The following is a 19,095-nucleotide window of genomic DNA, read 5'->3' as shown; positions in this document are numbered from 1 at the left end:
TTCCCCCACTTTTTTTGGGTTTCTGTGGCATGAAGTATTGTTTTCCATTCTTTGGCTTTCAGTCTATGAACATCCTTTTGGGTTAGATGGATTTCCTGTAGACAGCATATGGTTGGATGTTGTTTCTTGATCCATTCTACCAGTCTGTTTCTTTTAATTGGTTATTTAAGACCATTTACATTAATGGTTATAACTGTTATATATTGATTTATTGTTGACATATTATCTTTCTGCTGTTGCATCTTTATTTTTGAATTCTGTTTAGTTGTCTGCTTTGCTCACTGGTTTTTTCTAAGTGTATCTAACTGTCTTTGAGTATTTTTTTTGCAGGATTGGATTGGTGATCATGAAGTTCTTCAGCTGTTTTTTTTTTTTTTTTTTTTTTTTTTTTTTTTTTTTTTTTGTCATGGAAGTACCTTAGCTCCATCTATTTTGAAGGACACTCTTGCAGGGTACATCAGTCTCGGTTGGAAGTCATTTTCCTTTAGGATCTGAAATACTTCACTGCATGCCCTTCTTGACTTCATTGTTTGTGCTGAGAAGTCTGCTGTGATTCTGATAAGTTTTCCTTCATAGGTGGTCTGTCTTTCCTCTCTGACAGCTTTTAATATTCTATTCTTATGTTAGATTTCTGGGATGGTGATTATTATATATCTGGGTGTAGTTTTATCTTGGTTATGGCTATTGTAGTTCTATATGCCTCAGTGATCCTGATGTCAGTTTCCATTTTCATGTTCGGGAATTTTTCAGCTATTAGTTCTCTAATTATCCTCTTGACATCCTTAATGTTGTCCCCTTCTTTTTCATTTGTCCCTACCAATCTTATTTTGTTTTTCTTTGCATCATCTTGCAGCTGTTGAATTGTTATTTCCTGATTCCTTGTTATTTTTGAAAGATCTTTCCTTTCCTGTTCACTAGCTGAAATCTTGTCTTCAAGGTCTGAAATTGTATCTTCACTTTCATTGAGGCAGTTTTTACAGCTTTCAATGGAATTTTTGATTCCCTGTATATCTCTTTGAATCTCCTTCATGTATTCTGTTTTTTTCCTTATATTGTTCATCCAGGGATTTTATCTTTTTATTTTTTTCCTCTAATTTTTTAACTGTGTCTTCTTTAGATATATTCAGCTTCTCTTTCATTTCTTTTATCATTTTTTCTTTTACCTGAGAGATTATTTCTAGTTTGAATTGCTTTAAAGCTTCCCGTAGTTGTTTCTTTATTTCAGTTGCTATTATTTCAGATGTATAGCATATATTTTCTTCTATGTATATAGCTCCTAAGGTTTCTTGGGATGGGCTGGATGTTTGAGATTGTATTTTGGTCTTTCATTTTATCATTTTCCTTTATTTCTGTGCTTCAACTGTTATTTTAATGCTTCCCCTGGGCCTGTTGGAAATTGTCTTCTATGCCCTCAGCTCCTGGGACTCTGGCCACCAATTGAGAGAGGGTCACTGGGTGTGGGACCGGCCCCAGATCTATGGAGCCAGTGCAGTTTGGCAGGAAGCTGTGAATTTGCTTGGCTGGTGAGAGTAATGATCTTAAACTCCTATGGCTCAAAATGGTACAGAGACACTCACCTCCAGCCACCCAGTTTCCACAATTGTGGGAACAGGCAGGCCCAAGATCCCCAGAGCTGACCAAGCATGGCAGGAAGTTGGGAAGTGGTGCAGGCAGGCCCAAGACCTGCTGAGCTGGCTGAGTGTGGCAGGAAGCTGTGAAGTTCTTTGGCGGTGGGATCAATGATCTTAAACTCACTTTTCCATTTTTCATACATCTGCAATCACCATAAGAAATCATTGCTAAGGAAAACAGACCTGTGAATGCCTTCAGGTCAACTAGTGAGGCATCATAATAAGTACATTTTTGAAGTTATTATTGGTGCATACAGAATGTACAGCATTTGTGTATTTTATAAGCTCTTTGAACATTTCCTGTTACAGCTTCCAACACTGAATAGCAGTGCTGCATTCTATATATTTCAAAGGTAGCAAGAACTTCACTGTATTTTTGGACCAAGTCATGACACCTGATCATTCCAGTTGGTTGTGTGGCCATTTTGCAAGAGTTTGACTTGTCAGATATATATTCACATTGCTATTTTTCTCATTGTCTCAGTCAAGAAGGCCTATATTCCTCATTTCTGTATCAGTCAGCTCATGTTCTATTTCATTGCCACAAGAACTTTGGCTCGCATAGCCTGTGTTAAAATCATCATCATCATCTAGGTGTATCACTATTCTGTTATGAAAGCATGTATTTTATAAAAATGGATTATCTTCATCATCCATGCAGGAGTAAAATGATGGTTCACTTTTGACTTTCTCCAAGTCTGGTTTTTAACTGTGCTATTGTACTGACAGAAAAATCAAAAGTTAACTTTTCTTTAACAAATCCTGGAATGTGGGTCTATTGAACCCTCTGTGATGCTTGGGTAAAAATACACAGAGCCAGTTACATGGAGCCTAAAGATGGGTCCAAATCCTGTTTTGACACTTTTTGCACATGTACACACTCCTTAGCATTTGTCATATCAAGTGGATCAACATATAGATTGCTTCCTGTATCCCTCACAGGAAGGTACTGAGATGCACAGCCATGTATCATAGAGCTAAGGTAGAGATTTCCAGTAGAAAATAGGGATTGGTCCACTGGACCCAGTCTTATGCCCTTATTACTAACAGAGAAGGTAAATATTCTTTCATATATTTATTGGCCATCTATAATTTATATATATTCATATGACATATTCTATTTCAGTTGTCTCTTTTTTATTCAGTATTTCATTGAGTGGGTGCAAATTTTTTGATTTCTCAGTATATTCTATATATTTGTCCATTATTCAAGGGATAGCTGACAAAATTGCTTTCCATTCTGTATGCTATATCATGTTAGGTAGAATTATACAACTGCTATTGTGGTATTCCACCCAGGTGGGAAGTTTCTAGGAACCTGGTAAGGTCCTGCCCAGTGAATCCAAACAACCAGGGAGCATGAACTGTATTTGGCCTGACTTTGCAATTATGCTGCTCCTAGGTAACACAGGAAAATGACAAACTGCAAGAGCAAAACATAATCTTAAACCTCTAACCCACCCCAAGACTCCAGCAAACATGAACATAGATGATTGTAAGTTATACATCTGAAATTTCTAAAATCATAACAACTGAAGTAAAGAACTCCATGAGGCTATGAAGGAGATTAGATCAGAAATAATCTTTGAGGCCAAACATGAAACGTTAAACATAATGAAAGAAATGCTGAACATATCTAAAGAAGATACGGGTAAAAAATATAACAGCTTAAGCAAATGCAAATAAATGCATATTCTTTGACCAAAGTACAATGAAAGTTGAAATTAATGAAAAATGAAACTGAAAAAAAAATGTATAAACATACGAAAATTATACACTTTTCTAAACAACCAATGGATCACAGAGGAAACTAAAGAATATAGATGTAAAAACTCCCAATAAAATACTGGCAAACAGAATGCAGCAAATCACCAAAAAGGTTATACAACATGACCAAGTGTTACTCATCACAGGAATTCAGGGATGGTTCAACATACTCTAATCAAGAAATGTAATGCACCACATCAACAGAGCCAAAGACAAAACCACATCATCATCTCAATAGAGGCAGAAAAAGTTTTGACAAATCCCATACTCATTCATAATAAATATTCTACAGCAATTGGGAATAGTTCATCTGTAACTCAATGTGATAAAAATCTATCAATGACAAACCAACAGTCAACATCATAGTAAATGAACAAAACATAAAAACTTTCAAATTATAATCAGCCACAAGAATGCTCTCTATTACTAGTCCTATTCAATATACTTCTAAAAATATTAGTCAGAATAATTAGACAAGAGGGAGAAATAGAAGGAATAAGGTTAGGAAAGGAAAAATTTAAATTATCATTATTTGCAGATGACATGGTACTCTACATAGAAGACCACCAACACTACACTGAAAGACTTCTAGATTTAATAATCCAATTCAGTAGTGTAGCTGGATACAAATTCAGCGCTCAAATATCAATAACATTCCTGTACACAGACAAAAAAACTTTCTGGGAGAAATATTAGGGAAACCAAAACTTTTGCAATAGTATCCTTAAGATGAAATACATAGGAATCAATCTAACAAAGCAAGTAAAAGACCTATACATTGAAAATTACACAACTGTTAAAAAATGATTTCAGAAAATGAAAGACATCTCTTGTTCATGGGTATGAAAAACAATCATTGTGAAAATGGCCATACTCTCAAAATTGTCAGACAGGTTTAAAGTAATCCCTAACACAATACCATTAGCATACTTCACAGATCAATCAAAAGAACTCTTCTAAAATTTATCTGGATCCAGAAGAGACCTAGAATAGCAAAGGCAATCCTGGGCAACTAGGGCAAAGCAGATGGCATCACAATCTCTGACTTGAAATTATACTACAAATCTAGTGTGATATAATCAGAGTGATACTGTCAATAAAACAGACCTGAGAATTAATGAAACAGAATGGAAGACGCAGACAGAACTATAAACACACTGAAGCACCTTATCTTTGACAAAGAAGTCAAACAAGTTCACTGGGAGAAAGATAGCTTCTTTATAAATCAGTGCTGGAAAAATTAGCTTTCCACATGCCAAACCCTAAAACTAGACAGGGAATATTGTGAAAGAGAAAGAAACTGCTAAAAGGAAAGAACAAGTAGGATGAGGAAAAAGAGAGAAGTAGAAAAGGGAAAGAAAGTGAAAGAAATTGTATACAAGATAGTTAAGGATACTGTGATTACTTATATTGTTCAGTCTGTTTTGTATGCCTGTATTTTGTAGTCTGAACAACTATTTTGAAGGCAATGATCTGCAATATACTGACCACTGCTAATGTCCTATCAGCTTGTTTTGAAGACCTGTGTCATTTTCAATGTTTTATTTTGTTTCTACTATCTTGTTTTCTGTTAATCAATTTAAAATTTTAAGAAACCCACAAAATTCACTCATATTAGTGCCCTCATTGTGTTTCAAAGGTTTGGGTACGGTATACTATTTTTTCATTTATTTCTCAAAACTACATTATTTCTTCCTTGTTTTGTTTTATGTGAACCATTATTTATTGAGAGCATTTTTTTCATTTTCCATAAATCTGCATATTTTCTATGTTTTCTTTTGTGCTTGATTTCTAGTTTCCTTGGACAATCATCAAGTAACATGGCATGTAATGATTTCAGATCTCCTTACTATTTCGTTAAGGTTCCTTTATTGGCCACCATGTGGTCTATTTTCAAGAAAGTTCCATTTGCTGCTGAAAAGAATGTGCATTCTATTGTCATTCAGTGAAACAAGCGCAGATATCCATTAAGTCCATTGCTTCTACTGTTTTTCCATCTTTGATTTATTTTTGTTTCTCTCAGTGATCAATCTACCTGTCATAGTGGGATAATGAGGTCGTACATTACAATTCTGGCTATGATTATCTGGTTTTACATTCATTATTGATTGTTTGAAAAAGTTGTGATGCTGTTTGATGCTCTTTTGTGAGGTTGTTTGGTGTTTGATTGTCACCTTAACCAATATGTTACCATCTTTGTCCTTTTTGTTCAGTTTTATTTAAAGTTCAGTGTGTCTATAAATAGGTTAAGGTGGCTACACCTCCTATTTTTTCAAGTTTCCATTATGCGGGATATTATTTTCCATTGATTGATTTCTTTTTGAGTTAAATGCCTTTTATAACATAAGCCACTGCATGCTTTTACTTAATTCATTCTGACCATTATATGTTTTGATTAGAAAATTGAGACTTGGTAGTTATTATTGATAGTTATACAATGTATTGCTTTCACAATATTATCTTTTGTCACTGATTCCTTATTTTCTCTGTTTACATAACTGTTCCTAATAGATGGCATATCCATTTATTAGAGTTTTGTTATGCTTCACTTCATTGTCTGTTTCTAGAGTATCCTTGAGAATTTTTGAAGGACTTTCTTGGTAGTTATGTATTTTGATTTTGGTGCTCTTTATTATGAAATTATCTCATTTGTCAATCTCTTTTGAAAGATATTTTCAAGGATACACTTTCTTTTTCGGACTTGAAACACTTCACTTCACTCCTGGCCTTTAAATTGTGTGTTGAGAAAATTCCTGTAACTGTGACAAGTTTTCCTAATAAGTGATTTGTTGATTTTCTCTACTGGCTTCTAAGACTTTGTTCTTCTGTGGAAATTCTGGGATTTTGATTATGATGTGTCATGGTGAGTTACTTTTCTCTTGTGGCTATTTGGGTTCTATGTGCCTCACTCGTCTCTATGTTACATTCTTTTTACCCTCTTGTTAAGATATCTGTCATTATTTCAGGTAAGAGTTTTTCCATGCCATTTGTTTTCTCTTCTTATTCTTCGTTAACTCCACCTGATCTTAGATTAATCTCCTTTCAGTTGTCTATTACCTGTTGGTTTCATTTATCATGTACTGTTTTAGTTTTTAAGACACCTCTCATTAATCAGTCAGCAGCAACAACATTACTTTCCACTTCTGACACCCTGTCCTCAAATTGATCACATCTGCTGCCCATAGTTTTAATATAAATTTCAAATTGAGAGTGATATGGAAATAAACTGGTGGGCAAGTAGAGGAGGCTTGTACAGGGATAGATACAACAGTCAGCCTCAAATCTAGAATCTCTAGTTTGGCAAGGATCTTGGGAATGATTGAGTCCATGAGTGGTCAGCTGTTCAAGAAGCAACACTTCAGATACTTCATAACGATGAGGCAGGATCCACTCATGTGTCTTAGCAGAGTTTTGGAGCAGATTCTGATACACAGATTATAAACTACTTACCTGTCCCAAAAGGGAGAACAGAGGATGAGAATGTCCCCAAAATGGTATAAGAACCAAAGATCTCTTCACATAAGCCTGAGACATTACAATTGTCTGCAGAGGAGTAGCAATAAGTTCTACCAACCAACAATGCTAGCAGACACATTCTCTGCTCTCAATTTTCTTAATGCTATGTTAACAATGGTTTGATTTCCAAAACATGTTACAATCTGTTCTTCTAATAGAGCATCCATCTTTTTGTTATCTATAAAAGAATTTCAGGCTGTAGATTCATAGAATATAAAAAATAGTCTAGGTTATCTATTCATTTAAAAGAAGTAGAACACTCGATTCCTAGTAAAAAAAAAAAAAGAAGAAGTAGAACATATCACCAAATTTATTAATGGTTTGTCTAGGCTTTCTAGAAATACATTTTCATATTTCAGTTCAATACATTAGAGTACTTCCCCATGATTGTTGTCTGAGAACATGATTTAATAAGCACTGTACAATCACTTTAATGTTTGGCTTGAGGTCTTCCAAGTATAATCCAGTTTGTTCTAATGTTAGTGAATAGTTAGGTGAAAACTAATTGTTGCTGAACAATGTGATGGCAAGTGATGGGAAAGGAAAGGAAACTTTAAGACACTTAAAAAGATCACCATGGCCACATTTAATATGAATGTAATTCGCAATACATTAAGGAGAATTTAAAAATGTTTTTTAAAGAGTAACAATTTTAAGAAAGCAATTGTGAAGAAGACAATCATTATAACAGCCAAAGCTACATGATTCTTCCATAGGCCCCAAAGGGAGATATCAACACCCAGACTTGTCAGGAATTCTTCACCAGTACATCTGAAATTAATGACAAAAGTGACATAGTTTTGTTATTAATACATGTTAAGTTTTACTCGACATCATTATTATTCCTTTGATAAAGAATCCAATATATTAACAAAATGTTAGTAAAAATCATTCAACTTATAGTGCTAGTAATTCATGAGTGTTTATCATTTGTTAGATACTATCTAGGTAACTAATCTCTATAACAGTGCAGAGAGGAGATATAATACACTTCTAAAGAAGAATTGGATTAGGATTAAGAAACTTTTCTAAATTTCAGGGTGAGGCTCTATTTCTAATCTTCTCTGATTCATTTGTTTCAAAATGTATAATGCTGTTCTCTTCAAAGGATATATTTATCAAATATTTTCTATTTATATGATGAGCAATACAGAGGGTTATCCTGTGACCCCACAGCCCTTGCTAAGAAACTCAAAGATCCTTGTCATCCTGCTTAACCATAAGAAAGCCATCCAAAACCCAGCCTATAAATCCTAAAAGTATGACCACAGGGAATAAGGGCTTTGGTCAGATAGCATTTTATCAGTTCTTTTTTCTTGATTGATGAACATCAAAAATCCTGAGCTCCAAGATATTACCAATACGTCCAGGTATCAGATTCAAATCTTAGATAACTGCAGAAAAGAATAGTGGACTTGTCCTGCTACAGATATAAAAGTCCCTCGACTAAAAGTACCTATGGGAGTTAAAATTTAGTCTGTTCCCATTCTTGTGTATGTCTTTGAATTTGGCAGTAGTAAAAACACTCCCAGCCTTTTTCTCCTTTAAAGCCTGTCATGGTTAATTTTCTTTCAATATTGAGACAGAATATATGATATTCAAAATTGAGGAAGGGAAGGTTTACTTAACTCACAGTTTGTGGACATTTCAGTGCATAATCAGCTGGCTGCATAGCAAAATGACATGGTACAAGGGCAACAGCTCAAGGCGACAGAAGACAGAAAAAATAGCAAGAGAAGAAAGAGGGGGACAACAAACCTATTTCCCTCCTTTATATTGTATGCAGACTACCACTACCTCCATCTGGTATAGAACCCACATCATCTCCATATTCTTCTTTTGTCCAGGATGAGAAGGTTTACAAAGTGAGGACTCTGGCCCCTTGCTGATTCATTTAGTTAAACTTTTAAACTTCTCAAGTTGCCACAATGCATTAACTATTACAAGGTCTATAACAGGTCCTCCTTTACTTTTTCTTCTTTTTCTATTCACTTCCTTCTCATCAGCAGGCTGACTCTAAATTGTTCTTACAAGTTTGCCACACCTGGATCAAAGCTAAATAGGTGGGCTGAGTGAAGAGAACCACTGTTCATACAGGCTTTTACAGCCACTAATTCAAAACAGAAATGTGTGTCGATTCTAAGAATAATTTACACACTGTATGAAATATAACATGACTTCATCTGAGTAAATTTAAGGTTCTTGATAGTTGAGCAAAGCATATACAGCTACCTGTGAGCCCAAGCTGTGAGGACCAATAGGATTTAAAGGGGAAGCCACAGCGTAAAGGAAAAGGACGTGGACCAGCCTCAATACTGACAATGTTCTTTGCCTCGTGCATCAGAAGATTCCATGAAAAAAAAGTAATATTTACTCTTCATATAAGCTAATGCATGAGAGTCAATTATTTAGAACAAGCATGGAAAGGGAAAATATCATTAAAATTGCAAAACTAGATCTTCTAACTCTATTAAAATAGCCTTCTCATTTTTGCCACTATAAAAATGAGATGCCCTTCTTGATGTATTAAGATATATTTCTTTCTTTAGATGATGTATTTAACAGGCCACTGACACACTACAACACATACAACTCTGCAGATTTTTATTTCATGATGTCTTCTAATGCCTGAGGAACAGTATTGCCATGATCTCTGATTAGGAGCACTTAGTTCCTTTGAGTTGCCGCTTCCCTTTTAGCTCCATGGATTGTGCTCACAGATATCAGACACTGCATGTTTTTGATTCACTATCAAAGCATCACATTTGAAACTCAGGTCTCCTCAAAGAAAAAAGTATACACCAACCATCAAAACATCAAAATAGATTTAGCAGTATTCAATTATTTCTCTGCCTTAAGTATATTAACTACAGAAGGACACCAGCTGTGCAGCATGCTCACCTGCATTATTACAGAATAACTCATTTACAGATGGAATAATTTAGATGCAGAATGATTTGTTCACTGAAAGGATTTATATCAACTGTAAGCCCAAGGCCCTTACCCCATGGCCTCAAAGGATGGAACAAATCCATTTTACATCAAATACAGACTTACATTACATAGTTGGGACAGCCATTGCTTCCAGTTTCACTGAGGCCAGGACAGAAGTTTTGCCCCAAAAGTTCATTATCTTGCAAAGCCTAATATGCAATGGGAATATGAGCAAAGTAAACATTTTCAAATTTTAAAAGTTTTCCAATGAATTTATCACAATTTTATCCCTGTACTTTATCTTTTTTTCTTCTTCTTCTTCTTGAAAACATATTAAGTTTCACGTCACAGTCCTTTTCACAGCAAAGCAACTAGGCTTATTTTCTTGGCATCAAAGAGGCCTATGGGTTGGGAAACTATTTTCAATTGGCCAAGAAGGAGACCACTGGTATCTTGGACTGTAGTGCTGTCCTTCTTTCCATCATATCATAAACCCACAAACACTAAACTTGGTCTGATACGAGTGATTCTCAGGGAATAGTGTTGATTTGTGGCAACCATCTTTTGTTCCTCTTTGCTTTTATCAAAACCAGTTGCAATCATGGGAGCTAGCCACTGATATTGTAAATTCTCATGAGTTTATTAAAGAGAAAGTGTTGTGCTTTTTTGCTTGTCTCTTCTTTGCAAGAAACAGTCTTTTTTTTCCTATGACTTTTACTGTGAGTAACACTTGTTTACTCCTTTAGGATTATGATACCCCGTGAGTTAACTTTGTAATTTCTAATTATTATATTTTGTTTTTTTCTTAGAAGTAAGAAGAGTGCATTTTTACATATTCTTGATTGGTGTCCCCTTATATTATATTAAAATTTAAAAAGACACAATTTGCTTTGAGGTTGATTAGCATGTGAAAACAAGTCTGGCTCTGAGAAAAAATTACATGGTCTTTGTTTTTGTTCTTAGGTGAGATGCAAACTGTGCATTCCAGTTCCCTATCATCTCATATATTTCTTTATTGAACTTCAACAGAACAATATATTTCCACCATTTGATCAGTCTTCCCTATACTGTGAGATTTACCCCCATCCTTCAACTCCCACAGAGAATAGGGAGACTGGAGAAAACTCCAGGCCACTCCTTGACTTTGTGCTAACCACAGCTAATAGGGATTTCATAGTCACTGGTCCTTAGAGAAGTGGCTAGAAAAAGCAGATGGCAAGGATTCATTTTGGGTGTTTTCAGCCTAAGAATGCAGCCACAAAGACAGACAAATACAATTACCGTCAGGCCCAAGTATGGGATACCAATGTTCTGAAGCCACAGTAGCCGAGACTCACTGGTTCTAAAGAGAAATTTCATAAACCAGGGCAACTACAAAAAAGCAAAAACCATGAATCACAACAGTCCGAGGATTTTATGAGGAATTCTAGAAAACATTTTTTTCAAGAATGCTACTACCTTGTAACTGATACTACACAAACTACCTGTGCAGTATTGTTTAGAAAATAGTGACAAGAAAACAAAAAGGTATTTATTCATTATAGACTTAACTTTTGTTTTACATATTTTTGAGTAAATTTAACAGAAACTTTCAACAGAGTACTGATGAACCTGATAGGCCAAACGTACTGAGTATTCTAAAGACACAACACTCCTTTTTGCTCCTAAATATCTTGACCAAACAGACCAGAACAATACCAACCATCACATAACCCATTCTAATTTCTTTAAAAAAAATAATGTTATCTACAATAGTTTGGAATGTATTTGCATAACTTAGGGTCAGAATCATGTGTACAATAGCCCAAAATGAAGAACTGATGATCACCGATCACCAGAAGTTGTTGAAATATAGCAGATAATGAGGTCAATTTAAACTGACACAAAAGCAATATGATGATGATGATGCCTGAACTTCACAAGATGGACTAGTAGTACCGTGAGGTTCACACAAATCTTGTCCTAACTGGAACAAGGGCGACTAGGATATGCAAATAACATCAGTGTTGCTGATGAGTGTGCATGCATGTCTACATCACTTAACCAAATGTTTTGTTTACAGTAGAGCAGCCCTGGGAAAATAGAGCTATATGACTGAATTTAAAGTTATCTATAATATTGGTTTCTTAACAATCTGTAGAGGCATCAAATAAATCAAAGAAAACCTTTTTGTATATTGAGATACATTTTGTATAGTGGATCACAAAGCATAGTACTTTCTCAATGGTATCTACATTGATAGCTGCCAAATTCAAATGTGTAATAAAAAAGATTTGCAAAGTGCAATTACAGAAGTGATGGCAAACCTTTTAGAGTTTTCAGTGACAACAAACAGACCGTGGGATGCATACTACATGTTCAGCACCACTGACTTAGAATCGCTACTTATTATTTAATGAAATATACTCCCAAATCAGAAAGAATCTGTGTTTTAAAAGGCAAAGAATTCTGATACTGTAAGAGAAAATGTTCCATTATTCTCATAACTCACTTATGTGAGTGCAAAATTTAGTGTAGGTAGACAAAAACTAGGTCACTAATTTTGAAAAAAGATAAGCAGATATGTGAACATACAAGACTTCCACAAGCCCGGAAAGGTGGTGACTGAGTACTGTGAACTTACAAATGTTTCACTGGTTTAGCCTTGTCTTGTATTAGTGCATATTAATATTCCATGATGATGGAATTCAGTTTGGAGATTTGGTATAAGCTTTAACGTGTTAATTTCAATTCCTTCATTTTCAGTCCCTATAACTTGGCTCCCACTCCATTCCTAAACTATTCTTCATGGTTTCCTTTTTTCCCCTTTATTTTAACTGCATATTAATTTATATATTTTTAGGTTAATTGCAAAAGAGAAATTTTGATATTTAATTCTCTGTGACTGGCCGTCATGTAACATGATAGTTTCTAGTTCCATCCATTTTCTTACAAATGACTTCATTCCGTGCTTCTTTATGGCTTAGGAATATTCCATTATACATATACATTGCATTTTGCTAATCCGTTTGACTGTTAATGGGTATGTCACAGCTTAGCCATTGTGAATTACAATGATACAAAGTGGCTATGAACACATCATGACAGAATATAGTCCATGATTCTACCTGGGATATACCCAATTTTTGTAACCTGGGTTAATGGTATTTTAACTGATGTATATATCCTGTGGTGGCAAAATTATGGCACACATGTTATTTATTTATCTCTTAAGGCAAAAGATGTTAATGTCCATGCTTTTTTTCCTAAACTAAAATCTCAATTTTGAGGTTTAATTGCAGTGTTGGCACACTGTAATAAGTGGATTTTGAGTTGTCATTTGGAACTTGACTATAGAAGGTTTGTCATCACTGGTGTAGAACTTTGTGGAATCTGCATACGATTTCCACAGAGCTTTCAGTAGTTTACCTTCCTAGAAACAATGCAGGCACTTTCCTTTATCTCTGCACTTTCCTTTGTAGGTGTTTGTTTCTGTATCTTTTTTCTATTAGCAAACATTTATAGTTTGTGCAATATTATTTTATTTTAATTTTCTCCTTCTAGATCAGTTGAGATACGTATAATGATGCCACCACCATTGCTGATTTGGTTGAGGACTGCTTTTGCTATTTTGATACTTTTTTTCATTTTAATGAAGTTCACAATTGTTTTGTCCAGTTTGTTGACTAATACTGCATTTTAACAGGGATTGCACTGAATGTATAGATCTCTTTTATGGCCATTTAAAAAAATTTCACACTTCCAATCAAGAACAAGGAATATCTTTCCATTGTCTATTTCCTACTTCAATTTCTTTCTTCACAGTAAGAATTTCACACAGTAAGAATTTCTTCAAGTAAGAATTTCACCTTTTGTTATGCTTATTTCTAAGTATTTAAATTTTGAAGCATTAGTGAAGAAATATTTTTCTGATTTCCTTCTCAATGGGTTGGTTCATCATTGATGTACAGAAACACTAATTTATTTTTATTTATTGGCTTTGCATTCCACCACTTTGCTCAACTTGTATGTCAGGTATAAAAGAAATCTGGTGGAGTATTTTTAGATATTTGTTGTAAAGAATCACAGTGCCTGCTAAAAAAACATAACTTCATTTTCTTATTGAAACATACCTTTTCTTTCTAATTATTGGTTGTTCTGACCAAAATTTCAAGCTTTATATTGAATGAGAGTGATAGGAATAGATACTTTTGTCTCTTCTAAGATGTTAAAGAAAATTATTTCAGGTATTTTCCTCATTTAATATGATATTTGATGTGGGTGTAACAGATGTGGATTTTGTCATTTTCAGGTAAGGTACTCATACCCATTTGCACAAGCGTTCTTTGAGTACAGAAGTGAGTGTTGAATTTTTGTCAAATGCTTTTTTAGGATATATTTAAAATGATAATATGACTTATTTTTTAATCTATTTATGTGATGCATTATATTTCCTGATCTACATATGTTTAATCATTCTTTAATTCCTGAGATAAAACCAACTTGATCGTGATGCATGATTTATCAAATATACTGCTGAATTCTGTTAATGAAGCCCTAATTGAGGAGTCTTGCATTTATATCCACGCAACATGTTAATTTGTTGCTTTTCCATCTTTGCAGAATCATTATCTGGTTTTGGTATTAGGATACTGCTGCTGTCATAGAGTGTATTTGGTAAGAAATATATGCTTTCCATTTTATTGAAACTGGGTGGTCATTGGTGTTAGTTCATTATTGAAGTTCTGATATATCTAATCAGCTACAAATTCATTTGGTCCTAGGCTTTTCCTAATTGGGATTGTTTAATACTACCTCAAGCTTATCACTTGCTATTGACATGCTTAGATTTTGTATATATTATTGGTACAACTTAGGTACTTCGTTCATATTTAGGAATTTAACCATTTCTCCAGATTCTCCAAGCAATTGGGACATAAATTTTGATGGCACCTTCTGATGTTCCTCTGGATTTCTGTTGTCTGTTGTAATTTCTTATTTTTATTTTCAATTTTCTTACTTTGGGCCTTCCCATTTTTTATTTTAAAGAGATTAAAAGAAAACAAAACAATAAAAACCAAACAGAACCAATATAGTAGTTCGAAACAAGTTGATAGGAGATTGATAATAATCATTCTATTGCATACTGTTGTCTTCGAAACAGTTGCTAGATTCCAAGATACAGGCATGTAAAACAGATGAAACAATATAAGCAATCACAGTTTCTTTCTCCGCACTAATAAGATCAAGAGTACAATTATCTTAACCATCTTGTGTATGTTCCGGTTTTAGCTAAGTGTCGCAAGCTCCTGACATAGTGTCAGGTTGTGAGTTAAATCACCAGTACCAAAAAGAAAAAAAAAAAAAAAAAAAAAAAAAAAAAAGGCGGGGGGGTCTTTTCATTCTTTTGGTAACTTATGCCAAAGGTTTATCAATTTTCTTTACCTTTCAAAGGAACAAATCTTTGGTTTGCAGATTCTTCCTGCTTTTTTAAAGGTCTAATTTCATTAAATTCTACTGCAAACTTATCTTTTTGTTTCTGCTACAAGATCTGTACTTGTTTGTGTCTCGTTTTACAATTGTCTTTCAGTTAAAGAGTTACAATTATGAACAGGGAATGCTAGTAAAAGCTGTGTGCATGCTCTGTCATTTTCTTGCATTTCATGTATTTGATTCCTTTCTATTGTTTATTCTTTTATCTTTTCTTTTATTGATCTTTCTATTTCCCATGGTCTCTCAGCTGTTGTCATGTCTGTTTGTACTGAGGATTCCTTTAAGCATTTCCAGCAATGTCAGCTTGCCAGGCATGAATTTGTCTAGTTTATTTTTAACACAGAGGTCTTTATTTTTCCTTTTATTTTGAAATATTCTTTGTAGAACACACAAATCTGGGTTGACAAATAGTTTCTTTCAGTTCTTAAAAAAATTATTCTAATTAGTCCTGATCCTTTTGAGGAATCTGCTGTTTTTCTCATAGATTTGACCTTACAAGTGACCTGGCACTTCTCCTAACACCTTATGATATTGTTGCTTTGCTCTGCCTTTTGACTGCAGTATTTTACAGGGAGTTTTTTTTTTTTTTTTCTGAGTCTGTTTATGTGTAGTTCTAAATGCCTTCTTGTCTTGCTTCCAAATTTTAGGAAATTTTCTGCTGTAATTTCATTCTGATGTAACCTGGATTTCAGTAGTGTCTGTCATGCTTTCATATTTTTTTATTTTAAATTTTCTTAATACATTATCATTTATTTCAACCCCTTCTACTAATCCAACAGACTTTAAATTCATTCTTTTAGATTTGTACTGAAATTCTTTTGTATTTGTGTTGGTGTTGTTTGCTCTTCTTCTTTTCCTATCCTTACTATATATTCCAGCACTTATAGATCTTTGGCACCAGAAACTTATAGTGTTTGACTTTCTCTGCTGCATAAATTTTCAGTGGAGTTTTTAAATTTAATTAAATTAATTGATCAATGTTTTCACCTTCAGAATTTCTACTTGATTCTTTACCAAAGCTTCTCTTACTTACTGAAATAGTATTTTAGACTCTGCATTAACTTCTATAATTATTCAGTTGCTTTTCATATCTTATTTGAGCTCATAGGTCAGTTTAGTAGTTCACTCATTCATCTGCTGTTTATCTGTTTACTGATCCTATTGGTGAGTGTAATTATCTGGTTTTTAATTCTTTGCCTTAATTTCATCTGCTTCCTCAAATGTGAGGTTAGATTTTGCAGAGCAGTGTATTTGTTTGTGCAGGCATCTTGTTGTCTTATTTTCTCATTTTAGTTTGGCCTCTGTGTTGAAGTTTGGACTTCAGTTTTGAAATATCTCTTCACCTATGTTGTTGGGGAGTTGTAAGTGATTATCTCTTTCTAATGTGCCCAGATTACAAGTATGTGTCCTCAGAAAAGTTTCAACTCATCCTTTTCTGGATACTCGTAACACTGTTGGACAGAATCTGAACAGTTTTGTGATTGCCAAGGTACAGGATGCAGATTCTTCACTGAATATTGCCATCTCTAGTAATTCAGAAAGATGTAATATGCTGCTGTCAGTATACTGGGATGCAGATTGCTGGTAATATCTGTGCATAATATCATCCATGTGTGATTGTTGTTGCCACTGTCTGAATTGCCTGATCTCCCCCAGGAAGTAGCACTGTGGGTCTAAGTTCATATTAGGGACTAAGAGTTTGTGATTTATCTACCAAGGCCTATGACTAAAGTGTACTTACAGAGAGATCTACTGAGTAATAAAATTTGAACTTTCCTGAAAATTTCAAAGAACTTTTTTTAAAAATACGAGACACACTCAGAAGGATTTCATACAATGGACACTATGTTAAGTTGTCATAGACCTTAACTTTTACTCTGGAGAGGAATAAATCCAACAAAGATCATTTTTACTATGCTTAAGAACTAAAATTTCTCTATTTATAATGAAACAGGCAAGAAGATAATCTCGATATTCTATGAAGGAAGCTGCCTATCATAATTTTTTTTTAGTTTTAATTTTTTAAAAAGCTAATCATCCACCCAGGCATGATGGTACAGCCCTGTAACCCCAGCATTCAGGATGTAGAGTCAGGAGAGTTAGAAGCCAGTCTGAGCTACATAGTGAGTCCAAGGCCAGCCTGAACCACACAGCAAGACCCTGTCTCAAAAAAAGAAGAGATTTTTTTTCTCCATAAAAGAAATAACACTTAAGACATAAATTTCAGTGTAATTTTGCCCCTAAAAACATCAATTTTGAAAGTCAGAATTCAGTATATTCCCAGTTATTTAAAATTATATGAAATGTTTTCAATTTGGAAATCCATCATTGCTGTTTTAATGATTTAGATTTTGAGGTATAAGTCTCAAAATTGCTATAGGAGCTTTATTTTCAATACTACGTGTCTGTGAACCATGGTCTTCTTCCATTGAAAAAAGACATTTTAGATCATTTAAATGTCACTAGTTTCTCCTTACTCATTTTATTAGTCTGCTTTTTGTTGCTTATATGGTTTAATATTGCTCTTGAAAATAGTTGCTGCTATGTTTATAATAAAAATTGTGTTATATGCTATTAGAAAGAAAGAAAGCTAATCATCAATATATACATGTTAAACAAGTTATAGTAAGTATATTAGAACAGAGGTGAAAAAAGGTTGTATATGAGTTTTGAAGAAAGCTGTTAAATTCCCTTATAAATAATTTCAGCTTATGATTTCTTGAAAGCATCAAAATCCCATGCACAGAATTCTCAGAGCAAATTTTACCTGACTGTGATTGTGTAAGAAGGAAGATTAGAAAAATATTCCCCCTCAGATGTGCACAGTTCCTACTCACCATCGTATACCGTAAGTAACTGTCCATGAGAAGTTTTACTATGGGCAGCAGCATACTCTGACCTACAGTCATGGCCAGAGCCACAGAATCAGTTGAACAAGCCATCATCCAAAGGGTAAGTATCGTAATGAAGAAAGCCTCCATGGCTGGTTTCAGTCCTTAGCAAAAAAAAAAAAAAAAAAAAAAAAAAAAAAAAGGAAATAGCCATTTGCATACATTGTCACATGTTTGTTATAGGTTACTGAGAAAATATCATTGGGAAGTTTTGAGAAACTGATATCAAGAATGAAACAAGTAACTAGCTAACCGGGTACTCGAGCTCACCAAAAACTGAATAAAGTTTTTAAACACCACAGTAACATTTTCCACAATAAAGAGCTATGGGTAAACAGAGTGCCAGTTATCCAATTTTTAGGAGGTCCCTGATTGCATGTAAAAGGGGATTGTCACTGTAACCAAATACATCAGCTAGCTTTTCCAGATCACTAATGAGTTGCCTTTAGTAATCTCCATCACTGTTTCATCAGTCTCAGTTGGTGAGGCCTGTGGTCCACATGGCCACCAGAACTGCCACTGCTTGTCCTTCACCTACTCTGTCTGTGTGGATAGCTCCCAGGGGAACTACACAAATATCTTCTTTGCTTTTAGGAGAAAAAGTCTCTGAAGGACTAGAAATTAGCAAAGGTTTCAGCACTACTTTAAAACATAATGTGATGCAGGAACTGTACCTATAGTAACTCATCTGTTGCATAGAAAAATAAAAGCAATGACCATCTAAAAATGAAAATATCCTACCTTATATCTTGAAGATGTCATAATTGTAAAAATCTCAAAAGAATAGTACTATCAAGACATGGTATAATAAAGGACTTAAAATTTGAAAACAGATGAAATAGTGAAACCAAAATGATCTGTAAATATGAGCTTGTAAATACCAG

General features: G+C 34.2%; 1 protein-coding gene across 1 annotated transcript in view; it reads right to left on the bottom strand.

Annotated features, from left to right (window-relative positions):
• Window positions 1-7,480: 7,480 nt before the first annotated feature.
• LOC100716022 (broad substrate specificity ATP-binding cassette transporter ABCG2-like) overlaps window positions 7,481-19,095 on the bottom strand; it is a 42,252-nt gene continuing 30,637 nt past the window's right edge. Inside the window, 4 exon segments of the mRNA XM_063247250.1 lie at window positions 7,481-7,685; window positions 9,972-10,057; window positions 11,130-11,219; window positions 18,158-18,315. Coding sequence (XP_063103320.1) covers window positions 18,310-18,315 — 6 coding nt within the window. The 3' untranslated portion in view covers window positions 7,481-7,685; window positions 9,972-10,057; window positions 11,130-11,219; window positions 18,158-18,309.

This window comes from Cavia porcellus, unplaced genomic scaffold, assembly GCF_034190915.1.
Source record: "Cavia porcellus strain 051 isolate PalLab524CR breed Dunkin Hartley unplaced genomic scaffold, mCavPor4.1 scaffold_4, whole genome shotgun sequence".
NCBI lineage: Eukaryota > Metazoa > Chordata > Mammalia > Rodentia > Caviidae > Cavia > Cavia porcellus.
The sequence above is the reverse complement of the archived record's forward strand: the minus strand, read 5'-3'. Positions and strand labels throughout refer to the sequence as shown.